Source organism: Papio anubis, chromosome 3 (genome assembly GCF_008728515.1).
Source record: "Papio anubis isolate 15944 chromosome 3, Panubis1.0, whole genome shotgun sequence".
Lineage (NCBI taxonomy): Eukaryota > Metazoa > Chordata > Mammalia > Primates > Cercopithecidae > Papio > Papio anubis.
This window is the reverse complement of record NC_044978.1, coordinates 93663951-93689621: the sequence shown is the minus strand read 5'-3', so window position 1 is coordinate 93689621 and position 25671 is coordinate 93663951. Positions and strand designations below refer to the sequence as shown.

The following is a 25671-nucleotide window of genomic DNA, read 5'->3' as shown; positions in this document are numbered from 1 at the left end:
CATCATACTGTATTTTCTCTACATTCAACCATAAATGCTACATTCAACCATCGTTCCTAATTTTCTTAAGCTTCTTAGCAAGAAATAAAGCTCTTGGCATCCATTTGGCATGTGTATTTCCAGTAAAAAGAAAGAAACAAGGCTGATCTCCAAAGACTCCTTATCTTTTCTAAAAATGGCATTCCTCATTGCCCTTTTTATATGGGGTGAATAAAAATGACTCTTTATATTTTCAGCACACACAGCTTCTTTGGTACAGAATTATCCTGTGACACAAAAGACCAAAGTACATAATACTTGAAAATAACGAGCAATAACACAGTTTCCTCCACCAAGATAATGACTTTATTCTTCTTCAGCTCCACTAATCCAATAACAAAAATCTCAGCACATAGAAAAGAATGAAATTCCTCTTCATTGTCCAGTTTGAACAAACCTGGAGAGATTCTAAGGGACAAGAGCAGATATCATCAAAGGTAATCCAAAGGATTCTATAAGGACCATGAAAGAGCCTTCCATTTAATTTTGAAAGTAACGGAACCTCCCCAGGAAGTGGAACAACACATTAAAGAGATAGGCTCTTAACCCAGAGAGCAATTTCTAAGAATAGAAATAGTTCCCATTCATTGAGTGTTTATTAGATGACAGGCACTCTGCTACTCATTCCAAATGTATTTTCTCATTTAGTGATCTCAATGAGTATGCCTCTTTGGTACTATGATGATCATATTGAAGAAACAGTGGCATACACAGGTGGTTGTGCCCAAGGTCATATAACTGACATATTGGAGAGTTAAGTAATCATGTCCAAAGACTGGCTTCCACCAACATCCATCCTTTTAATCTTAGTTCTACAGCAACATGGAGTTACAGTATACATCCTAATCCATTTAATCAGCCTCACACTAGGAATCCAAATCTTTTTTTGCAGCATTCCAGACATGTACCTGTACTAGCCTAAACAGAGTTTAACAAACATTCCTAGTGATGGAGAGGTTGGAATGGAGAAAAAACAAACAGAAACATGGAAAAAAAAAAAAACCCACTGTTCTAGTTTCACACATAATAGTTTTCATAGGAATTTGAAAGATGAATATTGTTACAGGCATTTTATAAGTGAGGAAACTGAGGCTCAGAGAAGTTGAGGAGTCAGTTTTAGGTCATTCTACCATAAATAATGGAACTGGTTCATTTGATTCCAAAGCTGAAGTTCTTTCTTTTTACCAGGTTACCTACCTCTGGAGAGACACTAGTAACAAGGCATTAGTTCCATTTTTTAATAGCTACGCAGCAAATTTCTTATGAGTGAACCTTTTTCACATTAGGGTCACTAAGGTAAGCAAGTAGAACTAACATATTCTTTGAAGTTTCCACATGTTCGTCATTGATCTTCTGTTGGAAGCAGCACAGTATAAGTCTAAGCTTTCTTTGAAATGATAGACTTTCAAAACTTTCAGGTGAGTTATATTTCTCTACTAGCTAGGCTCTTTTTCATGCCTCTCTTCTCTAGTTCTGCCCACATTTCCCCTCAGTTTTCTCAAATATTATTTAAAACTATAGTTATTTTATTCTTACATTATTTAACACAAGCAACTATATTCCATCTGATCTGTGGCTTTGAAGATAAAAAGATCTGAGAGAGACAGTCTTCAGTGCTTCATTATCTCTGCTGCATATGGACAGAGTTCCAAGTCCTTTGCCATTTCCATTGTGTTCGCAGTGTCCTCTGGATTGTCAGTGCTGTTCTTAAAATGTGTTACCCAGGACTGAGAAAACAGTACGTGAGACCTGACCTTGTGCTGAACTCATATTTCTATTACAATAGTGGTTGAGCATGTAGGCCATGAAATCAGATGACTGATTCCAAATTCAGACTCAGTCACTTTCCAGCTATCAGATCTTAAGCAAATTACTTGTTTCTGCCTCAGTTTCTTCATTTTAGAAGGAATAAAATGTGACTATCTGTCTTAAGAAGCCATTGCGATGATTATATGTTACCACCACATGGACCCATCTCTTTGAGTTTGTACTTGGAGCCTTTCCATCTCTGCTATTATGGTGAATGAATGGTCCAAGGCTAAGCTTCCATTTTTGGCTTCTTTTGTTAATTCTGCCTTTTCTTCCTAACTCTAAATGTTGAAATACTTCTCCTTTTTCTTGACATTGGACCTCATCTCCATTTTATCTATGCTCTCTTCCTTGGTGAAATAATACAGTCACCAAGGCCATTATATACTAATTACTTCAAATCTAGATCTCCCTCTTGGACCTCAAGCTTCTACAACTGCCGGTCAACCTCTCCACTTACACGTCTACAGGCATTTCAAAAATAACATTCCAAAAACAGAGATCTTTAGCTTATCTCCAGAAGTATTTTGTCTACAGTTTTCCTCAAGTCTGTTCTTTCAGTTCCTTGGGTCAAAAACTTTATAAACATACTGACTACTCTAATTTTTTCACAACCCACATCTAAACTATGAGCAAATCAACCAGTGCACTAATTTCTACCTCTCTGAATAACTGTGTCCTTCTATAATGTGTTAATTATCTTTGTTTTAATAAGTTCTAAATCATGCTTGCCTTAACCACTCTAGATGAAATGCAATTCTTATCTATCAGATAGAAGTTGAATAGTTCTGTTTTCTGACTCTGCTCCGTTCATAATACACCATCTGAACTAAGTAATGGGTATAATATACACAAATACATTTGGACTGGTCAATATGGTCTCATTGAGGAGGCACAAAAGAATTCGTTTGTGTGCTCCCTTTGCTAAAAGTATTTTCAGCCTTCATTTAGAAATGTATTGATAGTTATTTTACGAACAATACAAGAAAAATTAGTGTGTATAAGTTCTGCATCTAATTTTTGACTAAAAATATTTTTCATTAAGTTATTTTTCTACTCTTACTTATTTCCAATAATCACCTTCAGTGTAGCAATTTGTTCCACCTTGAATATTTAAACAAGTGGCCAAGAGCTCAAAGGGAATTTCTACAGCAGGACTGTGAACATATTTTAAATGCAGCAGTATTGACAGACTAAGCATATAGCTTTCTGAGGGAAATATTGTGAAGAGAAAACATTCATGTGTGTATTTGTAGGTTGGCCCACAGTGGAAAAGTATTATCCATAATAATGTGCATATATTTCTCATATCTCAACACAATTTATACTCTTAGGAGGAAATTTCCTACTCATGGGCTATTGAAGAACCTTAAGCATTAAAATTAATCATTTTCATGCAAGTGATTTTATTTTCATATATAGTTCCATTTTCATATCTCCTTAAAATTTAGTAAACCTGACTACATAAAAGTCAAAGCCATCAGGGAGATATTGTTAAGAGCAGTCACTTTCTAAGTTGAGATTTAAAAATAAATAAATAACCACTTACCATTTGCTTAAGATGTGCTAACTATAGTGTGCATTGTGGGGAAAAGAAACACAAGGAACAGACTCTTAAAAAAGATTACAGGGCTAGGGAAGGTGATTCATGCTTGTAATCCCAGCATTTCGGGAGGCCAAGGCAGAGGATTGCTTGAGGCCAGGAGTTTGAGACAAGCCTGAGCAACATAGGAAGACCTCATTTCCATTAGAAAGAAGAAAAAAGGAAGGAAGGAAGGAAGGAAGGAAGGAAGGAAGGAAGGAAGGAAGGAAGGAAGGGAGGGAGGGAGGGAGGGAGGGAGGGAGAGAGAAAGAAAGAAAGAAAGAAAGAAAGAAAGAAAGAAAGAAAGAAAGAAAGAAAGGAAGGAAGGAAGGAAGGAAGACTATAGTGCAGAGCACTGGCAACTGACAACTGAATATGCCAAGCAGGATCCTGAAATACCCTACCCAGCAAAAATCCTAAGAATGACACAAAAAGATTACAGATGTGTCTCAACTTGTGATGGCAATATGTCTCAATAAACCCACAGTAAGTGAAAAATACCTTGAGTTAAAAATGCATTTGATACTCCCAATAAACCTATCATCAAGTAAAAAACAAATCATGTAAGTCAAACGATTGTAAATTGGGGACTATCTTTAAACTATTTTTAAAGAGGTAAGACTAAAACATATGAAACTATCTAATTAAACATTTTATAAAAATTATTATAAGATTAATTCGAACATGAGGTCAGGGATTAAATGGATTAAGGTCGACGAAAGATGTGGATCGCAAAATATTGGTCCGCTTTCTTTTCCCGCTTCGATCCTGATCGATTCAGATCCGGAAAGGTCATAAGGCAAATTCGATATCGCTTTTTTTGCGGCGTGGAACCGAACAGACAGCGGGCGAACGACGAACCGGTGCGGCGGATCAGAACCGTGAACGGTGGTGCGGGCAGACGCCGAAGAACCGAACCGGAACGGAGGGGAGAAGAGGGGAAGGAAAGGGAGGGAGGAAACAGTCACAGAGACAATATAGGAAGAACATCTCTAAAAATAAATGATGACACAAAATTAGCTGGACATCATGTGATGCCAACTACTTGAAAAACTGAGAGACATATTGCTTAAGCCTGGGAGTTGAGGAGGTTGCAGTGAGCTGTGATGGCACCACTGAGACTCAGCTGGGCAACAGAGTGACTGTTTCACTCTTTCAAAATAAAAAGGGAACAAAAGAAACAAAGAAAAAGGGAACAATTGAGACAGAGACAGGATTAAAATCAGTTAGTAATTAAGGAAAGTGAAGGAAAAATAGTTGTGATATAAAAGTTTCATGGTTAAGGCAAAATCAGAGACTATGTTTGAAGACTGTAACAAGGGTAGATTTAATTGAAGTGTCAAGTCTGGAGAGGAATTTCAACTTGATGTGGTGGATAATGGGGAATCAATCTGTTTCACACAGAGCAGAAGAGCAGTGTGGTAGAGTGTGCTTTAGAAAAGCACATCAGCTAATGATGTGTAGGATACAACAGGAAAGAGAGGCAGGGCACGAGAACAGGTGAAAACTCAAATAAACAAAGCATGAGTGAGGAGTCTTTAGGAGGGCCATTTTGGGCTGAGGCTGCTTCTGAGCAAATGCAACAGATAACACTTTTAAAATAACTTATAATTTTTGAGTTTTGTGATTTTTTACTGCAAAAATCTAGGTGACTATAGATATCATGTCACATTTGGAGGCATTTAATAAATGAAATTCTGGGCCAGAAGCTGGTGGCTCAAGCCTGTAATCAACACTTTGGGAGGCAGACGAGGCCGGGATCACAAAAGGTCAGGAGATAGAGACCATCCTGGCTAACCCGGTGAAACCCGTCTCTACTAAAATACAAAACTAGCCGGGCGAGGTGGCGGGCGCCTGTAGTCCCAGCTACTCAGGAGGCTGAGGCAGGAGAATGGCCTGAACCTGGGAGGCGGAGCTTGCAGTGAGCTGAGATCTGGCCACTGCACTCCAGCCTGGGCGACAGAGCGAGACTCCGTCTCAAAAAATAAATAAATAAATAAATAAATAAATAAATAATTCTAATTTTGATATCAGTTTTCCATTTTTGTGCCCTTAAGTCTCGTGTTTCATGTCTTAAATATTTTCACAAAATGTTGAAAAGTTGTCAGGCCCTGTGCCTGTTGTGCTGGAAAATAAGATATTCTTGAACCAAAAGAGATGAAATTCCTTTGTCCTAGTATTGTCCATACTTTAGTTGAAAAGGCAGAAACATGTAAATAACATATATATGGTAATAACACGTTAAGTGGCACTCATTAATCCTCAGATTCCACTTTAGTTACTGAAGTTTAATCATCTAAATATTCAAAGCAGATAGTTGTTTGTATTGTAGAACAAAGAATTTCTGTCTTCAGTAATCCTTTGGTGTTTAAAAAGAACAAATAACTCTGCTTTAAGCAACTTTATACAACTTTATTTAAAAAGGGGTAAGAATTTGGGAATTTAATTAAAAAATAGAATTTACATGAATTTTTGTTATTGTTAGTATCTGGAAGTGGTTACCACGACTTTGCAACTAGAAGAAAATGGAGCACGCCGCTCTCTCAGCTCCAGTTCTTTGTGGTTTTGTTACAGGTGGGCTGTATCCTGATAGCTCTATTCCTGTCTTTATTAAAAAGAAGAGGCCGGGCGCGGTGGCTCAAGCCTGTAATCCCAGCACTCTGGGAGGCTGAGATGGGCGGATCACGAGGTCAGGAGATCGAGACCATCCTGGCGAACATAGTGAAACCCCGTCTCTACTAAAAAAAAAAAAATACAAAAACTAGCCGGGCGAGGTGGCGGGCGCCTGTAGTCCCAGCTGCTCGGGAGGCTGAGGCAGGAGAATGGCGTAAACCCAGGAGGCAGAGCTTGCAGTGAGCTGAGATCCGGCCACTGCACTCCAGCCTGGGCGACAGAACGAAACTCTGTCTCAAAAAAAAAAAAAAAAAAAAGAAGAAGAAGAAAAAAGATTTCAAAAAGATAAATCTGCGCTTTGGGTGGCCGAGGCAGGTGGATCACCTGAGGGCGGGAGCTCAAGACCAGCCTGGCCAATATGGTGAAACTCCATTTCTATTAAAAATACAAAAATTAGCCGAGCGTGGTGGCACATGCCTGTAATCCCAGGTACATGGGAGGCTGAGGCAGGATACTCGCTTGAACCTGGGAGGTGGAGGTTGCAGTGAGTTGAGACTGTACCACTGCACTTCACCCTGGGTGACACAGGAAGACTCCATCTCAAAAAAAAAAAAAAAAAAACAACCAAAAAAAAAAGGTTAAATGTAAACTTGTCCTGGAAGATATAGAATTGCAAGTCCTAATCCATTAAACAAAGCTGCTTATTTAATATAACTGCATGTGCTGGAAAGGCCAAAGCATGCTCCACTGAGTGAGCAACACTCACAGTTTACAAGCAGGGGTAAGGAAAAAAAGAGTTATTTAGGCAAAGACTATTTTCTTCTCAAAATGTGTTTTGTGAGTTGAACCACTCAGGAGGATGAGGCACTACTTTCAGTAAATATGGTGCTCATCGTTCCATTACTTTTTTACATGTAGCAAAGCAATATTAAGCTTACTATAAATATATCCCATTAAATTCAATCAGATTACTTAGATTGATATACAAAATAAGCCAATATTTTTCTAAAAGCTCTAGCCTTAAAAATATGTTTATTGTATTTTCATGGTACTTCTCATTCCAGAAATCTTCTGTGACATTTCTGTTTTAGTCTAAAGTAAAGTACTGCTTCCATAATGATGATGGGATGCTGCATAATCCATAAACAGCATGTTACATGGATACAAAATAAGATGCCTCTCTATCTAGAGTGTTATAATGCCATAACACTTGAAAATAAGAAATGACATACCAGGTTTATTATTATATTTGATATACAAACCACAGTGGATTTTAAGCTTAAGAAACACTCTTTGATACATAAAATAGAAGTTGAATTGCAACACAGCCAAATGGTGGCTTCTGGATGACTATTTCACAATCTGGGATACATACCATTGATTGAAGGAAACCTAGCTTTAACATCGTGCTCAAAAAGTTTATAAGGAAAACTTAGGCTTTTATTTTGATAATGATGATGTAAGCAACATGTGTTACATAGGCAATAGTATTATCTCAATTCTATAAATGAGGAACTATGATTGTAAATGGAACATGAATGCAAATTTTTTAATTTTAATAAAATGTGTTGCTTAGATGTATTTTAATGTATATTTAAAAATAATCATTTCCCATATACAGAGCTAATTAAAGTTTTCTTTAAAAATATATATGAATTTACACACGTATACATACCAATACATACGTAAATAACAAACAAATCAATGTTTTTAAATGATGTACAGTTATGGCAGAAATCATGGAAGTGGTACCAAAATACTAAATTTGAAATGATGGTTTAATGAAATAAGATGAGAGTCCTGCAGAAAACTACTTGAAAAATTTTATAAATTGTTGCCAAAATCTGATACATCTTCTCAGGAAGTGGTGTCATTTCTAACAATATAACTAAGATATAAAATTCTTAACATTTCTGAGATATTTGTTTTTCTTTTCTTTTTCCTTCCTTCCATTTTTTTCTTACATTCTTTATCTAAGTCTTTTCTTTCTTCTTGAGAATTGACATTTGATATTCTTCCACAGGCACACAATCAAGGTCAAGAATTTGGGGAGAGGTAACTCTTATGTTTTTGGTTACTGTTTGTATTTAATCTTCTACATTAATTTAATTAAGAAGGCATAATCACAATGATACATCCACAAATAACACACTCACACAATAGCTGTAATAACTGCATGATTATTTCAATTGCTTATTTAATGTTTTAGTTAGTTACAATGCCATATATACCAAAAAAGATATCCTTACTAATATCATTTAATTATAAAGTTTTCCATGTAGATAAATGAATAAAGCACATCAAAATAAAAACTTTGAGAGGCAAAAATAGCAGCTCTTTCACTGGAGAACATTTTGAATAGCTTTCTCTGTACTCCAGTGATGAAACTCTAAAATACATGCCAACTAAACTGTGAGGGGAATATCAACACTGTGTCCTTCAGTGGGAATTGTAAAGTCTCCAGGCATTCTTTCTAACAAACTGAGTTACCTATTCTTTCTGTATGGTCTGCTGTTTCTCTCTTCCATTTGAAAGAGCAGATTTCTTTCTCTTAACAAGATGCATTTGTCAATAACAGCCAAGCTTCCTCTGCAAATACTACATCAACTCTCATATTTATTCCCTGCAATCAACTGCACAGTATTTTTACCTAGCATATCTCACAGTAAGCCTTGTGAGATCTGCCCAGGACTTTTGAATGTAATCATAATTGCTTCTCTACAGGGAAAGTTTGTAGAAGAGAGAAACAATTTCTTTCAGTGTGGATAATCAATACAGACAGCTAATGTTAAGCATTTAGGACCCCCAAAACTGCTTTAAAAATCAATAATGTGTGTGTGCATGTGTGTATGTGTGTGAGTGTGTGTGTGTAGTGGATCTGTATTATCAAGATAATTGCCTCTATTTTTTATTTTGCTTTATCATTGAAGACCAAGGCAAGATGAGATGATTCTCCAAGGAATAGTGAAAAACTCTATCTTTCTTTTATATTCAGTAAGTGTAGCCATTGATTTTATTCTCACACACAATCCATGATCAGACACTGCCAAGAACATAAAAAAATCGAATCGAAGTAGAGCCAGGTAAACAAATATGGTAGAGGAGTTCTCAAAATCCTCATCAGGCCACAGGTTTTTAGTTAACATTAGATACATTAGATTCATTTCTAAAATCTGAAGCGGAATGGCTTCCCTTTGGAATTTAGAGTCATTAGTATGAGTTAGAAAAGCCAAAAAGATTGTATACAATTTTGTTCTTTCCCTTTTTTTTTTTTTTTTTTTTTTTTTTTTTTTGAGACGGAGTCTCACTTTGTCGCCCAGGCTGGAGTGCGGTGGAGCGATCTCGGCTCACTGCAAGGTCCACTTCCTGGGTTCACGTCATTCTCCTGCCTCAGCCTCCCGAGTAGCTGGGACTACAGGCGCCCGCCACCGCGCCCGGCTAATTTTTTTGTATTTTTAGTAGAGTAGAAGTTTCACCGTGTTAGCCAGGATGGTCTCGATCTCCTGACCTCATGATCCACCCGCCTCAGCCTCCCAAAGTGCTGGGATTACAGGCGTGAGCCACCGCACCCGGCCAAGATTGTATACATTTTTCAAAAGCTCACATACTTGGCAGAGCTACTCCCATTTAGGCTGTCTACCTTCTTTGGCTATTTTCATTTCTGTAATGGTGAGCAGTGAAATCACCATACATAGACAACTGTCTTCCTAGAAATGATGTACAGGGACAGTAAGATGCCTTGTGCCGGGGCTAAGAGTGTAGACTCTGGAGTGAGAAGACCTGGTTTAAAAATGCTTTCAAGGCTAGGCACGGTGGCTCACGCCTGTAATCCCAGCACTTTGGGAGACCGAGGCGGGGGTAATCACCTGAGGTTAGGAGTTCCAGACCATCCTAGCTAACATGGTGAAATCCTGTTTCTACAAAAATACAAAAAAAATTACCTGGACGTGGTGGCACGTGCCTGTAATCTCAGCCACTTGGGAGGCTGAGGCAGGAGAATCACTTGAACCCGGGAGGCAGAGGTTTCAACGAGCCAATATCGTGCCATTGCACTCCAGTTTGGGCAACAAGAGCAAAACTCCGTCTCAAGAAAAAGAAAAAAAAAAAAAAAAAGCCTCCCACATTTATGCTGGCTTTGCAAAATCACTGTTTTGCAAAGGTACAGAGTGGTTGGCATAGTGTGCTACCTTTTAAACAAAGGAAGGTATAAGAATATGAAACGACAAAATACCAATCCTTGGTGGTCACATTGGGAAGATTTTAGGGAAAATAACTTGTTTAGAAAACAGCTAAGTAAGAGGAAGCAGTCAAGCATTTAGCCTGCTTTCATTGTATAAACTCTACTTTAAGATAATCAAATAGTCAGCGAGTTCAGTTCTTCTTTAGAGAGTAGTATAGTTCATAAATAAAGAAGAGATGATAGAATATCTCTGCTTTGCAAATGCTAAATAGGTTTAGAAAATTGTTATTTGTTTCTATTATGGTTTGAATTGTGTCTCATCAAATTCACACGTGTAAGTCCTAAACCTCCGTGACTTAGAATATACCTTATTTGAAAATAGAGTCTTTAGAAGGGTAATCAAGTTAAAGTGAGATCATTAGGGTGGGTCCTAATCCAATATGACTGGTGATGGCTGGTATCCTTATAAAAGGGGGAAATTTAAGCACAAATACACACAGAGGAAAGATTATGTGGAGACACAGGGGGAAGATGGTTATTTATGCACCAAAAAGAGAAGTCTGAAACAGACCTTCTCCTCAGAGCCCTCAAAATGAACCAATTCTGCCAACATCCTGATTTTTTATTTCTAGCTTCCAGAACTGTGAGACTATAACTTTCTACTGTTTAAGTTATCCAGTTTGTGGTACTTTGTTACACAGCCCCAGCGAAGTAATACAATTACATTAAAATTAATAGAAGTGGATAGATCACGCTGTCAATATATCTGAATCTGTTCATCAATCTTCATATCATCAAAAAAGACAGTCATGCATTTTGGGTCCCTTCATAGAATTATCCTATACTGCTTATGAAGCAGTCTTGCCAAAACACAACCCTGAAAGCAGGTAATCTAAATGTGATCAAGTCTTAACATAGGAGACAGAGATAGAGAAAGACATTTACAGCAAGGGAATATCATCACAAAAATGACATTGTTTCTTCAAAAAATAATTTACAAGAGGGGCTAAAAAGGGAAGAGAGGAAACTATAGAGTCCAAGAGATGTGAATAATTTAGCAGGCAAAAGCAATGTGTGTACTCTTTGGGACCTACTTTTAAGAAGTAAAGAAATAACAAATTATGAGACAGTAAAAGTTACTTTAGATCTCCCAGTGTTGGAATCTTTAGTATTAGCTTAATAGTAGTACATAGCTCACAGTGTTGTAGTAAAGATTACATATGACAATATAGGTGAGCATTAAGCATAGTGTCTGTTATATAATATATTTTCAATTACTTATTTACATGGGTTTTGGTTAAATTTCATTATACAATTGCCACTAATATTAGTTAAAATGATACTGTACATACATCATACTTATTTATCATTGTATATACTTACAATGATAACAGACCTACATACATACTCAACAACACTAGTACAGAGACCTAATGTGGACCAGTATTGAAATGGAAGGCTTTTCACTTCCCATCTTAGTCCATTTTTGTGTTGCTATAACAGAACACCACGAACTGGGTAATTTATAATAAACAGAAATGTTCTGGCTCCCAGTTCTGGAGGCTGAGCAATCCAAGATTCCCTAGGGAGCTGCATCTGGTGGGGCCTTCTTGCTGAATCATAGAATGGCAGAAGGGGAAATTGAGGGCGCAAGAGAGAGAGAAAGTGCGCAGGGGAGAGAGAGCACATATGCCAGAGGGGTCACACCAACTCCCATGAAAAGCTTTAGTCCATTCACAAGGATGGAGACCTTATGACCTAGTCACCTCTTAAAGATCTCTGCTCTCCAAACTATCACAATGGCAATTACATTTCCACATGAGTTTTGGAGGAAACAAACATTCAAACCACAACACTCCTCATTCCACTTGCCATTCACACACATTCATCTTAGTTCCTCAAAACCACCTGGCCCTGGGCTCACATCTGGTAAAAGAAGAAGGAAGGAGTACTGTGGAAATTTGAAAGAAAAGCAATTGTAGGGGCTAGGAGGAGAAGGCAAAAAATTTAAAAAGGCATTTTTTTTTTCAAGGAGGTTAAATGCTCCACTAAATGTCTTCTCAGAATTAAATTGCTCTGCACCTGCCATTTTCAGGGAAAGATAACACATTCTTTCAGCACCCACATGGCTAGACCTTGGAGAGAATAAGTGTATGCAACCATCTGGATCATATTTGGACAAGAGGCCATTAATAGTGATAATTGCTCTTTGGTTAAAAGCCATCATGTAGATATAGAAAATGTTGCAGCTGACAACTATTGTGAATCAGGTGACTGCATCCTACGGTTTTTAATTTCATTTCTACAAACATTTATTGGGCATCTATTTGGTTTGAGAGAGGATGCAAAGGTTAAGGAAATACAATTCACATTTTCAACAAATACACAATCCTGTACATCAGTGGAAAATGACTACAGAAAGATAAAACATAGTAATAGAGTCACGAATTTCAATTGATAAGATTACATTGTAGTAAGGCATCAAATGAGAGAGAGTTTTCATCTGGCTAGGAAGGTCATGAAAGTCCTCATGGAGAAAGTGGAATTTGAGAGAGACTTTGAAGCAAAAGTAAGATGGGAAAAACTGGTGGGGTGGGGGAAAGAATGGGGGCAGAGAAAGGAGGGCATCAGTAGGGCTGTAGGGTTACCAGGTAAAATACTGGTTTCCCAGTTATATTTGAATTTTAGAGAAATGACAAATAATTCTTGTAATATAATTACTGTTGAACAAGGTAGGGATTAAGGACTCTTACACCCCTCATGCAATCAAAAATCCACATGTAACTATGGACTCTCTCACAACATAACTATTAATAACATACTGATAACACCTTACTAATAAAAACCCTTACTGATAATGTAAATAGCAACAACATATAATTTACGTTATAGGTCTTAATTTATTTTTACAATAAAGTAATCTAGAGAAAATAAAATGTTATTAAGAAAATCCAAAGGATTATAAATCATGCTGCTATAAAGACACATGCACATGTATGTTTATTGTGGCACTATTCACAATAGCAAAGACTTGGAATCAACCCAAGTGTCCATCAATGACAGACTGGATTAAGAAAGTGTGGCACATATACACCATGGAATATCACACAGTCATGAAAAAGGATGAGTTTGTGTCCTTTGTAGGGACATGGATGCAGCTGGAAACCATCATTCTCAGCAAACTATCGCAAGAACAGAAAACCAAACACTGCATGTTCTCACTCAGGTGGGAATTGAACAATGAGATCACTTGGACACAAGAAGGGGAGCATCACACACAAGGTCCTATTGTGGGGAGGAGGGAGTGGGGAGGGATAGCATTAGGAGATATACCTAATGTAAATGACAAGTTAATGGGTGCAGCACACCAACATGGCACATGGATAGATATGTAACAAACTCGTATGTTGTGCACATGTACCCTAGAACATAAAGTATAATAATAAAACAAAAATCTTAAGGGGAAAAAAAAGAAAATCATAAGGAAGGGAAAATATATTTGCTATTTATTAAGTGTAAATGGATCATCATAAAGGTCTTCATCCTCATAGTCTTCACATTGAGTAGGCTGAGGAAGAGGAGGGAAAAGAAGGGTCCTTCTTGCTGTCTCAGGGGTGGCAGAAGTAGATGACAGGGAGGAGGTGGAAAGGGAGGAGGGAGAGGCAGGCACATTCAGTGTAAATTTTATTGAGAAAAAATCCTCCAGTAAATGGACTTATGCAGTTCAATCCATGTTATTCCAGAGTCTGCTGTATATTCCATGAAATATTTATGAGATAAAGTATTTGAAACATACTGAAGCTTGAAATGCCTCAGATATGTTTACAGAAATAAGCAGAGGGTCTTAGATTTCTGAAAGAGGAAACTTTTTTTTTTTTTTTGTAGGAGAAGTAAGATGGCAGTAATGAGAAAAATTGAGATAGGAAATGGGCCAGGAAGTGACAGATAGTGAGGATGTTAATTTAGGTGGTAGAAGTGATTTGGAAATAGAGAAGGAGATTGAGATAGAGTGGAATAGAAGCAACAGATTAAATCTCAGTGACAAAAGAGATGTGGAGTTACAGTTACCTTCAAGTTTATGTCTATTGAATGGGATGATGGTAATTTCATTAACACTTGGGAAAGGAGGATGGCCCAGTTTTGAGAATCAAATGATATGAACTAGGGGTCATGTGAGGAGGAGCTGGCAGGCAATCCAAATACAGATGCTCAGTGAGCAATTGAAAATTTTTGAAACTTGATCGTTTGGGAATTTAGATATTTGAAGCTGTTAAACTCAATAAATTGATCAAATCTTGAAGAATCCTTAGAGTTTTCAATTAGTGGCAAAAGAGGAGTCAATAATGAAATAACAAAAAACAGAAGAGCAAGAATAATTTAAAAATTGTGCTGGGTCTTGGAAGTCCTGAAGTCAGAGTCAGTCATTACTCTTACAGCATTCGGACAAGTCAAGATTCTTTAAGATTCTTTAATATTGAGTACCAGTGATGGTTTTGGTAATTTTTGGCAGGGCTGTTTTGGGAAAGTACTATGGATGGGAACCATGTTGTTGGAGATAGAGGAGTAACGTATAGTGAGGCAGTAGAGGAAACCAAAGCTGTGAGAAAACTGGTGCTCAAAGCAGAAACTGAAGAGAGGGAGTCAACAGAGAGGAAGGGCTGAAGAGGTAGGTAAAATGGGGGAGCAAAGTCTGTAAAGAGTGTGCACCAAAAAGATTACATGCAGACATGAAGAGATTAGGCTCAGAGAAAAGAGAAAAATCCTCCTTAAAGTTAAGTGGAAGAAAGGGAGGAAAAACAGAAGAATTTTAAGTGACATAGAGGGAGCTGATACTGTATCGTCTCTGCTTTTGAGTAAGAAAGGAAATGACATCATGTGTTCTGAGATGACCAAGTTAAATGGCTCATGGCACATGGACTAAAGTTCTGGTCTCCTAACACAACTTACAGCACATCATGGACATTTTTTATTTAGATTCCCCACCTAAATGGAAGAGGAAGTAATAGAGGTTACTGGGTTACTCTTTTGTGTAATGCATTTTGTCACAGGAGGGTGACCCAAGGGCAAGAGGCACAAGGAATGAAGTCTCTCCCAAGGGCCGAATATCTGTTGCATAGTAGCCTGGTTCCTCTAGAAGTGCCAATCCCTCACCAGACACCATTCTATTATTTCAGGGTGTTTACAGGACTATGTGCCATTCCTTTGGTGAAAAATCTGATTTGACATAGTTCACAAAAATAGACAACTGACTCTATTCTTCTGGCTTCATATAAGTTATAGTATCTCATATTGAGAGTTTTAATATAGCAAAAAATTGATTTTCTTTAAAATCTGTTTTCTGTTACGATTATGGAATACCTAGCCAAAGGCTTTCCAGTGCATTCAGAAAATCTCATTGATCCCATGATTGCTAAAACCTACTCATTAATATATGGACCCATTCATGATGACTATGAGCTGGACTGATGGAAAGGATTAAGGTAAGAAGTTTGATTCTCTTAATTACTCATGCCTAAAATAAATACAGCTATAAATATTCCAATATGTTATATGATAAGGATATTCTAGTATGTGTGCTTAGGAGGTGACCAATAACAGATATTCTTTAAAAGGCTCTTACCTAGAAAAATGCAGACTGTCATTTCTTAGATTAGGAAATGTTACATCAGGGGAATTAAAATGAATATGCCCTAATATATAGGATCACAAAGCAATGGAATTTAGGTTTAGTAGGTGATATAGTTTGGCTCTGTGTCCCCCACCCAAATTTCATCTTGAATTGTAATCCAAATTGTAGTTCCCAGGTGTCAAGGGACGGCCCAGTGGGAGGTGACAGGATGATGGGGGTGATTTCCCCATGATGTTCTTGTGATAGTGAGTGAATTCTCATGAGAATTGTTTTTTCGGTAAGGATGGGGTTCCTCCCCTTTGGTATTCTCTCTCTCACCCGCCACCATGTAAGACGTGTCTGCTTCCTCTTCTGCAATGATTGTAAGTTTCCTGATACCTCCCCAGCCAGGCAGAAGTGCGAGTCAATTGAACCTCTCTTGTTTGTAAATTACCTAGTCTTGGGTAGCATCTTTATAGCAATATGAAAACAGACTAATACAGTATGAAATTTAGGAATAGTTTCATCCAATCACTTTTTTTAAGGTTGGTGGATCTGAAGCCCAGGGAGGTGAAATGGCTTACTGAAGGGTACCAGCTGGTTAGGCCACAAGTCTCTTGGCTCAAAGTCCTAAGTGCATTCCACTGACAAATTTCTTTTTTTCTTTTTCCTTTTAAATTTTAGATTCAAGAGGTAAACGTGCAGGTTTGTAACATGACTATATTGCATGATGCTGGGGCTTGGGCTTCTATTAAATCCATCACCCAAATCATGAATATAGCACTCAATAGGTGGTTTTTCAACACTTGCCACACTCCCCTTCTCCCCAGTCTTGGAGTCCGCAGTATCTATTGTTTTCAGCTCTATGTCCACTGAAAAATTTCTACTCAGCTTCTGGAAAGTTATTCTTAGGGCCAAAATAGTGAGTGTGTGGCACATAATAGGCACTCAATGAGTATATTTTTAACTGAACAACTTTATAGCTATTTTAATCACTGATACCCTTGGGAGTTAGAAAACCACCCTCGGTATGCAGTTTGTCCAGTGCCTAATAAGGCTATATAAGGCACAACTACTCTAGAGAAATACAATTTAGTACTTATTATGTATTGTCATATTGATTAGTTCATAAGATTGTCCCAGCAATGAGTAAGGGAGTATTAGCCCGTTACTATACAACTGAAAAACTAAGTTTTAACAAGTTTACATAATTTATTCAAGGTCAAGAAGTCAGAAAATTGTGGAGTTTATGCCCAATCTCAGTCCCCTGACTTTAGATGTCATACTTTCTCTGCTATACCTTATGACCTTTCCAGGATATTGATAACTTCTAGGGAAAGGAAAACCAAATCTGTGAGGGAAGAGGAAGTGGGAAAGACAGAGGAAGAGAAAGGGAAGTTATGAGAACTAGTGTGAGGCTCTTACAGAGAAAATTGGTGCCATAAAAAGAGCAGGGCACAGATAATAGATGAATGGTTTGTGTTTCTCTTTGGAAAGGTCATTGTCTGTTTGCTAGACAACAAGCTACAAAGAACTGGGTTTGCTCCGAAGGGATTAAAGTGGTGTACAACTTGGAAATAGGAGTTGACTTTTAAGTGCACTTGAATGGCAATGGAGTGGAAAAGCACAGGCATGGGAATCAGGATACATGGATTTTAGTCCCAGTTCTGGCATTACCTTATTATTCCCTTATATAAGGTACTTCTCCCTTTTCTGTCTCAGTTTTCCCAGTTGTAAAATGAAATGTATTCAACTTCATGATTCTCAAATATTTTCCTTCCTTTGGATTACTCCCATTGGTAGATGCTGGTAGTAATTTGAGAAATTCATGAAGTGAGACTCTGTAATCTGACAATGTAAGCCACATTCTTTCTTGCCAAAAAAAAAAAAAAATCTAGTTGCTCTTTTTTTCAATCAATCAACTGTTTATATATATTCTTTACTAATCCATATACTTACACATGTCATGGTTGATTAGCCTATTAAATTGAGTCATGAATTTACTCTCCCAGGATAATTTAGAAGGGTAACTCATCCCTTTACACATTGGGCATGTCTGATGGAAGTTACACTGGTAACAGAAAAATTACAATTGATTTATAGTATATGAACCATAACTAATAATTAACCACCAATCTTGGATTAGTAGTCTTTTTGTTGTAGCTACCAATAGACTCAAGGGAACTGTTAATTTATTTTACCATTTCTCCCAAAGACTTTTAACTCAGAGATTTTTAACTGAAGTTGAAAGTCCTTGGGGTACAGAAAGAGTGGAAAAATTTCAAAGATGGTTTTACCAAGAACAACTACATTATTTTACTGTGCAAATGAAGACCAAAGCTATCAAATTTCAAAGATCATCTTGCCAAGAACAACTGATATTATTTTACTGTGCAAATGAAGACCAAAACTATCAACTAAATAACCAACCACTAGAAATTTCCTCACAGATATATATTGTTTTCACTTGTATATTGTTTTGGGGCATTAGTGAATTTAAAGACATTAATTGTTATATTTTGACCCGTAACTGGAGTTTCAACTTAGTATTCATGGTACATGGAAGGATTTCAAGGGGCTTATGAACACTCTGAAATAACAGGAAAATTTGAGATATTGTGAATATGCAGGTTTCATCTGTTTCTCAAAAGAATCACTAAAGGTGACAACAAAGAATAAACAGCCACCACTTTACATATCCTATAATAACAGTTTACAGTTCAGATATTTCTATCGTAAAACTGGTAGGCAATTTTGATGTATTGCCTATAATTTGTAATAAGCCCTTAACTACATGAGGGTTAGTAATAGACCTTCATAAGTATATGACACCCCATTTATATATTCATCTACATATTCTTGCTTCTCTTCCCTTTGCCCACTTCCAAAACTTGAAAATGAAACAAAGCAACAACTTTAAAACATGCAATATAAAGTCATTTACCGGAGTCCATAGAGAACTGTTCCATCAGGATGCAGTCGAATCATTCGATTTTTCACTGTGACCCCATGCACAAATGATTTCTTGTCATTCAGAAAGTAGGTGTCTGGTACCCAGAGTTGGTCAGCTACCCTATTGTCTAGGGTGAGGTTTAGTGGGATTCCAGAATAAGAAAGCCTTTTGTCTTTCCAAGACTGCTGGAAATACATGGTGAGTGTATAATCCTGTGAAATAAAGAAAGCCAAAAGAAGAATTTTACTATCATTATCATCTAAGGTTTAATAACATGTAGGATGTCCTGTAAGAGATTACATTTGAATATATTAAAATTTTCACTTAGAGGTATAAAGTAACTAACAGGTTAAAAGTACTAGGGGCCTTGCACTGTGGATCATGTCTGTAATTCCAGCACTTTGGGAGGCCAAGGCAGGAGAATCCCTTGAGTCCAGGAGTTCAAGACCAGCCTGTGGAATGTTATGAGACCTCATCTCTACAAAAAATAATTTTTAAAAAGTTAATTGGGTGTGGTGGTGCATGCCTGTAGTACCAGCTACTTGGGAGGCTGATGTAGCAGGATCTCTTGTGCCCAGGAGACTGAGGTTGCAGTGAGCCAGGATTGTGTCACTGTACTCCAGCCTGGGTGACAGAGCAAGACCTTGTCTCTAAAAATATATATAATTAGTTAAATAAATAATGAAAGTACTAGAACTATACTTGAAAGTATATATAAGCATTTCCACCAATATAGAGCAAATAGATGTAACTGAATTTTAAAGTTTGAAGTTAAGGTAATGATGTCATGGGTAAGGTCATAAAGAGAAATTATAGAGAGGAATCTATGTTCACAAACATTGACCTCTGGATATTATATTATAGTTCTGTTTTGGAGAGGAATGTCTGATAAAAAATAACTAAAAAACTGAATGCATTTAAAAGGAAAGGGTGTTTTTCAAACCACAAATTCTTTTGAATGAACACTACTCTGTTTAACACATAAAGGTTATCAATTTGCCCTTATCTGAATTTTTCTTTGAATTACAACTTATCTATGGTTGGGTCCTGAAAAGTAGTTATGAGGCACATAAAAATGGAGATGTTTATTTGGTCTGAAGACTAACCTCAGTGGTGGCACTATTCAACGTTTCTCGCTTACCACATTTGTGTTTCATTTCAGGAAGTGGTGTGAATTCAGAGCTGGAATTGATCTTGAAGCTTGCTTCTTCACCTTCACAAGATATTACAAAGGACATCCCCCTGAACTTTTTCTTTCTACTTAGGTTTCCCCTGGCAGTTAGAGACAGGAATATTGGGATCACTATAAACGGCTCAAGCTGCTGGAAGGGATGGTCTTGCAGACAATGATCTTAGCACATTAGTTATTGTCTGTTTTTAACAACTCTATTAATGCAAAGTATGATTGTCCATTAAAGGAAAATAAATTGGCAGCAGTAAAATCCTAAAGTCTTTGACATGAATCTCGATAAAAACAGAAAGTGCACTTTTTCTAAGACATTGATATGGCAATAGTGACTTTGTGAATGCTTTAGTGACTGCTAAGAACACACTGTGTACCTCCTGCACAGTGTTCATGTACTACCACTGTTATATATACCACTGGGGAAAAAGAATTATTCGAATCATGTCTAACATCTGGGCAAACTGCACTTCATCTAGACTTCCAAATGGATATTTATGCATTTCTGAGAAATCTTAAAATATAAAACAATATTCTTTCTGCACAATGAATTCCAGGGTCTTTTAACCATATTGAAGAACATTTATACTATTTATTCAGAAGCCGCCTTCCAATAATTTAAAGACATTCTTTCTTGTTCAATGGCAAAAGGATATTCACATTTGACTATTAGTCCCACAGTATCCATTTTGAAGATATAAAACCTCCTTCCACCTTACCTTCATATTAAAAAAAAAATAACCCTCAGGCTACCTACAGTCCTCTTCTCAGTTACTGCCATTCTCATTTGCATCATCTATAAGTTCTTAATATTGTGATTTTTTGGAGGAAAATGAATTGGGCAGATTATGGGTTTAGATTACAAAACTGCTTGATTTTAAACTCTACCATATGTAAGCCTAATTATGAGTGACTGACATAATCTCTTGTACCTAAGATGCCTCTTTTTTTTTTTTTTTTTTTTTTTTCTTGTCCTTTAAAGACAGTCTCACTTGGCCATCCTGGCTGGAGTGCAGTGGCCCCATCCTAGCTCACAGCAGCCCCAGATTCCTGGGCTCAAATAATCCTATCTTTCAGCCTTTCAAGTACTTGGGACTACAGGCATGCACCATCACACCTGGCTATTTTTTTTTCTTTTTTTCTTTTATTTTTTGAGACCGGGTCTTTCTGTGTTGCTCAGGCTGGTCTCAAATTCCTGGCCTCAACTGCTCCCCTGGCCTCAGCCTCCCAAAGTGCTGGGCTTACAAGTGTGAGCCACCGCACCCGACTTGCCTTATTTCTAAAATGAAAAAATAGCATTTTACTGGCTTTTTGTGAGAATCAATTGAGAAAATTAAAGTTAAGGTACTTTAGAAACCATAACGTGCTAAACAAATAAATTATCTTCAAAATTTTTAATTGCTATGTACAAATTAGTGTTACACTTCCAAATACTTAGAGTGTATATGCTCATTTTCATGAGCATTTCTATTTTTAAAGAGATGTTTATAAAAGAATTTGTAGGCAGATGGACTCTGTTGGCCATGAAAATAAACAATTGTGATGAATTATAAGTCTTGGTGGTGGATTCTTGTTTATAATTCAGCCAGTGTAGGAAAATTAAATATCAGCCACAGTCATAGTGTAAATTTTGCCACGGCAGTCAGCATGATCAACAATGGAATACATGTGTCAGCTTATACCAATTCCTCATTAGCATCCAGATTCTTATGAGTGCCACACAGGATTCCTCACAATGTAACCTGCAGCAAAATCCTTGCTCCACAATTATTTTCAATAACGTTTTAATATGCGATGGGGAAAACATATGATCATAAAGTATAAGGGACTATCTTGAAAATTGGAGGAGTAAATTTTACCGCAAAAGAGAAGTATATGAAGTAATGCATTGGTTAAGTAGCTTTATTTAACCATTCTGCAATGTACACATATTTGAAAACATCATGTTGTACACAATAAATATATACAATTTTAATTTTTCAACTTTAAAAATGGCAAAATAATACTGAATGATAAATGCTATATTAATACATAGCATTTATTATCATTTACTTACTGGTGTGATAAGTGGAGAACAGAAAGGAGAAAACATGGGTAATCCCTGTTTAGACCTCTGTGTGTGTGTGTTTGTGTGTGTGTGTGTGCGCGCGTGTAGACGTTTCCCCTTTCCTCTTTGGAAACTATTTTTGTTTCCTGTAGAGAAAGAGCTACATGCCATGTGGTGAAATCTTTGTTATACAACTCATTCTGTTTTCAATAAATATTGAGTAAAAATTATATCATGGTTATAAATTCAAGCAATAATGCACCTGATTTGCAATAGAAGTTATCCAGTGAAAATGAATATATGCTAGCATATTACATCTGCAAGTAGGTAAGGGGGAGCAAGTACCCTTCACTCCTGGTCTTTTAATGCATTTCTAGGGTTAGCAGCCTAATCTAGGACCTGATTCTATGATAAATAAAAATACAGACATATGATATTGATAACCTTAATAAAACCTTTTTGAAGATAATGATAATTGTGGTGATAATAATGAACATTATGGAAGTACCAAAATACACCAATTTTTCCTTTTTCTACAATCTATGTAAAACAACATGCATGACAATAATTCCCTTCTCCTGTGGTGTGCTCTGTGCTCATGGTTCTCATAACCCTTTCATATCTATTATAACATTTGTTCTCACAGAAACCTTGTGAGATGGGCAAATTTTCCATGAAAGTATTTATCATTTACAACTCAGAGAAACTACTTATTATATTTTAAACAATTTTTTTATCCACCCCTTAATATAAAAGTTAACAATGACATTTGACTATAATAAAGCCTATGACTTCATTTCGGTGGATTCTATTTTTAGGTAGAAAAGAAATCCTCTAAATTGTATTTTTGTTCTCTTACACAACCAGTTTTCTGTTAATTCTTCATTAGTCCAAAGTGCAAGCACTCCATAGAAGATGGAACATTTTTTTCAGAAAGAAATTAATGCTCTTTGGCCAACAGCATTAAAATTATTTTCCTTCTAGGTGTGTTCACAAGTGTTCCACCATCTTTCTCAAGTGTGCAAGCTATTTCTTGAGAGAAAGTGTGACGTATTTAGAAACTGTGGGCCATAGGGAATTCTTTGACACTGAGGTAAGTTAATGTGATAAATGGATATGAGCTTGCTAATAAAATTAATTGGGCTAATTCAGGCATGACAGAATTCGATTCATTGAGGAAAGGCAAGATGGACAATACCAAACCAGTAGCGCTCAATAAACTTCAAAACATTTTTTAAAAATTATCTTTATTTATTTTTGTTTTTTTAGATGGAGTCTTGCTCTGTCACTCAGGCTGGAATGCAGTGGCATGATCTCGGCTCACTGCAACCTCTATCTCCCAGGTTGAAGAGATTCTCCTGCCTCAGCCCCCTGAATAGCTGAGATTACAGGCGTTTGCCACCACGTCTGGCTAATTTTTGTACTTTTAGGAGATGGGGGTTCTCCATGTTGGCCAGTCTGGTTTTGAACTCTGACCTCAGGTGGTCCGCCCGCCTCGGTCTCCCAAAGTGCTGAGATTACAAGTGTAAGCCACTGCACCTGCCGCCAAAACAACATATATATATATATTTTTTTTTAATCTAGAGATGATTAAAGGTACAGTATAAGAAAATTATGTTAAATAAAAGTCATTCTTTTGGAGAAAAAAGGTAACATTCTTCCTAGATTTATAGTTTTAAGGACAGGCTGATTCTTCCCCCCATATTAGGTACATTTAGCAGTGTCTGAAGACAGTTTTGGTTGTCACCAGTGAGATTAGTGGTGTGCTCCTAGCATCTGTGGGTAGAGGCCATGGATGCTCCTTCACTTTCTACAATGCACAGCACAGGACCCCACAACAAAGAATTGTCTGCTTCAAAATGTCAATAGTGGCAAGGTTGAGAAACCCTGCCTTATATGAAAATATCTCTTTTAAATATGAGTAAAAGATTTTAAAATATTTTACCATTGTTTATCATGAAAAATATGTATATGAACATGCTAATCTGGAGATTTTAATGTATCCTTCAAAAGTTTATGCTAGGGAATGCTGACATAAGATGGTTTATACCGTAAGAAATCATTTTATTAAAATCCATTAATTATCTAGCATTTGGAATAGGAAAAACAGCTATGCAGTGCAGGCAAATATGTTAAAATATGTTAAAGTATGTGTTTTACTAGAATGAGATGTAAGAAGACATCACAGCGAGCTGCAAAAGGGAGGGTTCCTTGTTCTCTGACCCCACAATCTGCACATGTCAGATTATGTTAGGAAAGAGACAGGATATTGCTTTAGCATCTAGTAATGGAGCATCCACTCAAAAGGATCATTCAAGCAATTTCTTCTTTTCTAACTATTCTCAAGAAAGGCATTACATGTATTTTTGTAATATGTGTGTATATCTTTTGGGGAAAGAACCAAAGCTCTTGTTCACATTTATGTTTTATCTTACATTGATTTTAATATATATTAAAAGGAGTCCCAAGTACAAGCCTCTGTTCCCCATAAAATATTCATGTCAGTTTAGCTGAGCTCTGAGATCTGCCCTTTGTAAAACTTGGGCTGCTTCCCCGGAAAGACTTATTAGAGTAGAACTGTGCATCACTGCCTATGACTTCCACAGTTCTTCTGTGATGGAGACTGCCTGCCTGTAATCCCTGCTGCTTGAACAGAGTCACATTCTGTATCACATGAGGCTGCTCTCCTCCCATTTTTGGAATAGGAGTAGATACCTGATTCAAGAACAGTTGCTTCACAGGCAGTCAATAAACATAAGCCTGGCTCGAAAAAGTTGAGATGGACCAATCAGAGTCCTTTCTCAGGAATTTGCTTGTTCGACAAAGGATCTAAGACAGGAGCTGTGGGACCAAGTGCAAAGGTTATGACTAAGAATTAGGGCTGCACTGCTATTATGAAGTTATAAGAGAGGAGAGACTGTGAATCAAAAGAGGAAGCCAGCCTGTAGAGAAAGAAAGAAAGTGGAGAAAAATGCAGAAGATAGCCATAAGGGGCAGAGTTTATTGTTAGAGAGTGAATGAACAGATTGACGAAGACTTTCTACTTCTGTTTCTAGTTCTCCGGAGGTCTGACATGTTCAGTGCTTTAGCTCCTTGTGATCTCTCTTTGGTATCCTTACACCAAATTCCACTTTCCTTGTGCTAATTTACTCCCATCTTTATTTCTTCCAACCAGAAAAAGTTGTAGTAATGATGCTCATCAACATACAAATCAGAATCTCATTACCAATAATTGCATACATTAAAGGCCAAGGAAACCTCATACAATCATCTAGCCCACCTCCCTGAACTGAAAAATTGGAGGTATGCTGAGAAATCTTAGACCTAGAGATGTTAAACGACTTTTAAAAAGGGAGAAATATTTGATTTCGGTTTTGTTTATTAACCAAGACAGCAAGGAAGAGAAGGAACACATATTTACTTGCCAGCAAAACAATTCCCTATTAAACACAATGAAAATAAATTACCAAGATAAGTCACCTATATATACTAGTATACATGCTGGTAACAAGAAAAGCCCCTTAGGATAAGAAAAAAAAAACATAATTTGTATGTGACAAGGACAATCAGTGAAAAATGGTCTGATAAATAAATCAATCTAAACCGTAATTGTAATCAACCACAAAACATCGGTTTCTAATAGAACCTTCTGTCTAA

The 25671-nt window shown here is 36.9% G+C and overlaps 1 protein-coding gene across 2 annotated transcripts in view; it reads right to left on the bottom strand.

Moving 5' to 3' along the window:
• The window catches only part of GABRB1 (gamma-aminobutyric acid type A receptor beta1 subunit), a 417769-nt gene that overhangs the window by 254998 nt on the left and 137100 nt on the right, over positions 1-25671 (bottom strand). For both annotated transcript variants that reach the window (XM_017958684.3, XM_003898650.5), the window contains exon 4: positions 18776-18996. In XM_017958684.3, coding sequence (XP_017814173.1) covers positions 18776-18996 — 221 coding nt within the window. The remainder of the gene's footprint in view (positions 1-18775; positions 18997-25671) is intronic.